The sequence below is a fragment of the Durio zibethinus genome, chromosome 24 (genome assembly GCF_047325235.1).
Source record: "Durio zibethinus cultivar Kanyao isolate XHJ-2024 chromosome 24, ASM4732523v1, whole genome shotgun sequence".
In the NCBI taxonomy this organism is placed as follows: domain Eukaryota; kingdom Viridiplantae; phylum Streptophyta; class Magnoliopsida; order Malvales; family Malvaceae; genus Durio; species Durio zibethinus.
In genome coordinates this window covers 18,634,478-18,635,658 of record NC_143185.1, presented here as the reverse complement: position 1 = coordinate 18,635,658, position 1,181 = coordinate 18,634,478, and the positions used below count along the sequence as shown (strand labels likewise).

The 1,181-nt window shown below is 35.1% G+C and overlaps 1 protein-coding gene across 1 annotated transcript; it reads right to left on the bottom strand.

Annotated features, from left to right (window-relative positions):
- LOC111316175 (phytosulfokines 3-like) lies at positions 1 to 967 on the bottom strand. Its single transcript, XM_022918189.2, has 2 exons — positions 380 to 967; positions 1 to 292 (listed from the first exon to the last, which is right to left on the bottom strand). The coding sequence occupies exons 1-2, from the start codon at positions 494 to 496 to the stop codon at positions 158 to 160; spliced, it is 252 nt and encodes an 83-aa protein (XP_022773924.1). The 5' UTR covers positions 497 to 967; the 3' UTR covers positions 1 to 157.
- Between the last annotated feature and the right edge of the window lie 214 nt (positions 968 to 1,181).

Genomic DNA, 1,181 nt, shown 5'->3' with positions numbered 1-1,181 from the left:
TCTCTCAAAACAAAGTTCTTCCATTAAAATTTACCGAAGTCATTATTTTATTAACTTCAGAAAAAATAGAAAAACCTGACTAATTACGTTATTAATTATAAGATAATTAACATGCATAATAATAAATTCGTAGTTAAAAACAAGAAGAGAAAAAGTCTCATGGCTTCTGCTTCTGAGTATAGATATAGTCAATATGAGCAGCAAGGGTTCTTCTCATCAAGCACTCTTCTTCTCCAACTCCTTCACAGCTATCTTCAAGTGCCTCAGCCGACTGCTCTGTCCCAACAGTACCCTATCAAAACCCCAAACCATCAATATAACTTTAACAAAAAAAAACAGAAGAAGAAAAGGAAGATAAAACTCAGTCAAATTAACAAACCTCAGCCTGGGTTTTTGTAGGAGAATCGTTAGGGAAAGCTGGGCCAGAACGGGCTGCAAGGGATATAGTGGAAACAAGGAGGAGGGTGAGGACGAAAAGGGTCGCAAGTTTAGCCATCTTTGCTTTACTATAATTACAGAGCAAAGGAAAAAACTAACAAAGAGAGTCGATTAAGGATTTATGAAGATAAAAGAGATAGGGAGAAGAGAGCGTTGGTGGTGGCAAATATATAGAGAAGCGAAGGCAGGAAAGCGTGTGAACTGAAGACGTGGGAAGGGAAGACTACTGAATTCTGATAAATATAGCAGAGAAAAAGATAGTAGTGGGAAACAAGAATGTTTTAAAACTGGGGTTTTGAAACGGAGAAGAAACGGGAAGGTGGAATTGAAGTAGATTTTACGAAAAAAAACCAAAAACCAACAGCTCCAAAGGAAAAAAAAAGGTTTTCAAATGTTTATATTTTGCCTAAGCTCCGTTTTGACAACGCCATTTGTAGAATAACACAGCCAAACTTGCCTTGGTTGAAGGGGAAAGCGAGAGAAAATAGGATTTGTTTGGATGGAATAAAATATGTGACTAAAAGCAGGCAATCAATGATGATTAATATTTTTAATATATGATGCAATGGGAAGATCTGTTTAATTCTTTGCTGTGGAAAGGACTATTTGTACGGCTAGTGATTAATTCCACTAGGTAAGATTTCTTTTTTTTTTTTTTTTGTAACATGATAAATGATCACAGCCACATGATTTTTAAGGTTCATTAAATAATGAACTATAGTATCAAATGTTTGTTCTTTAAT

Bases quoted from the DNA above. Each gene is read 5' to 3' on its own strand.
- LOC111316175 (XM_022918189.2), bottom strand. From the start codon at position 496: ATGGCTAAACTTGCGACCCTTTTCGTCCTCACCCTCCTCCTTGTTTCC. The intron at 293-379 runs GTTTGTTAATTT...GGGTTTTGATAG, and splicing joins CTACAAAAACCCAGGCTGAG to GGTACTGTTGGGACAGAGCA.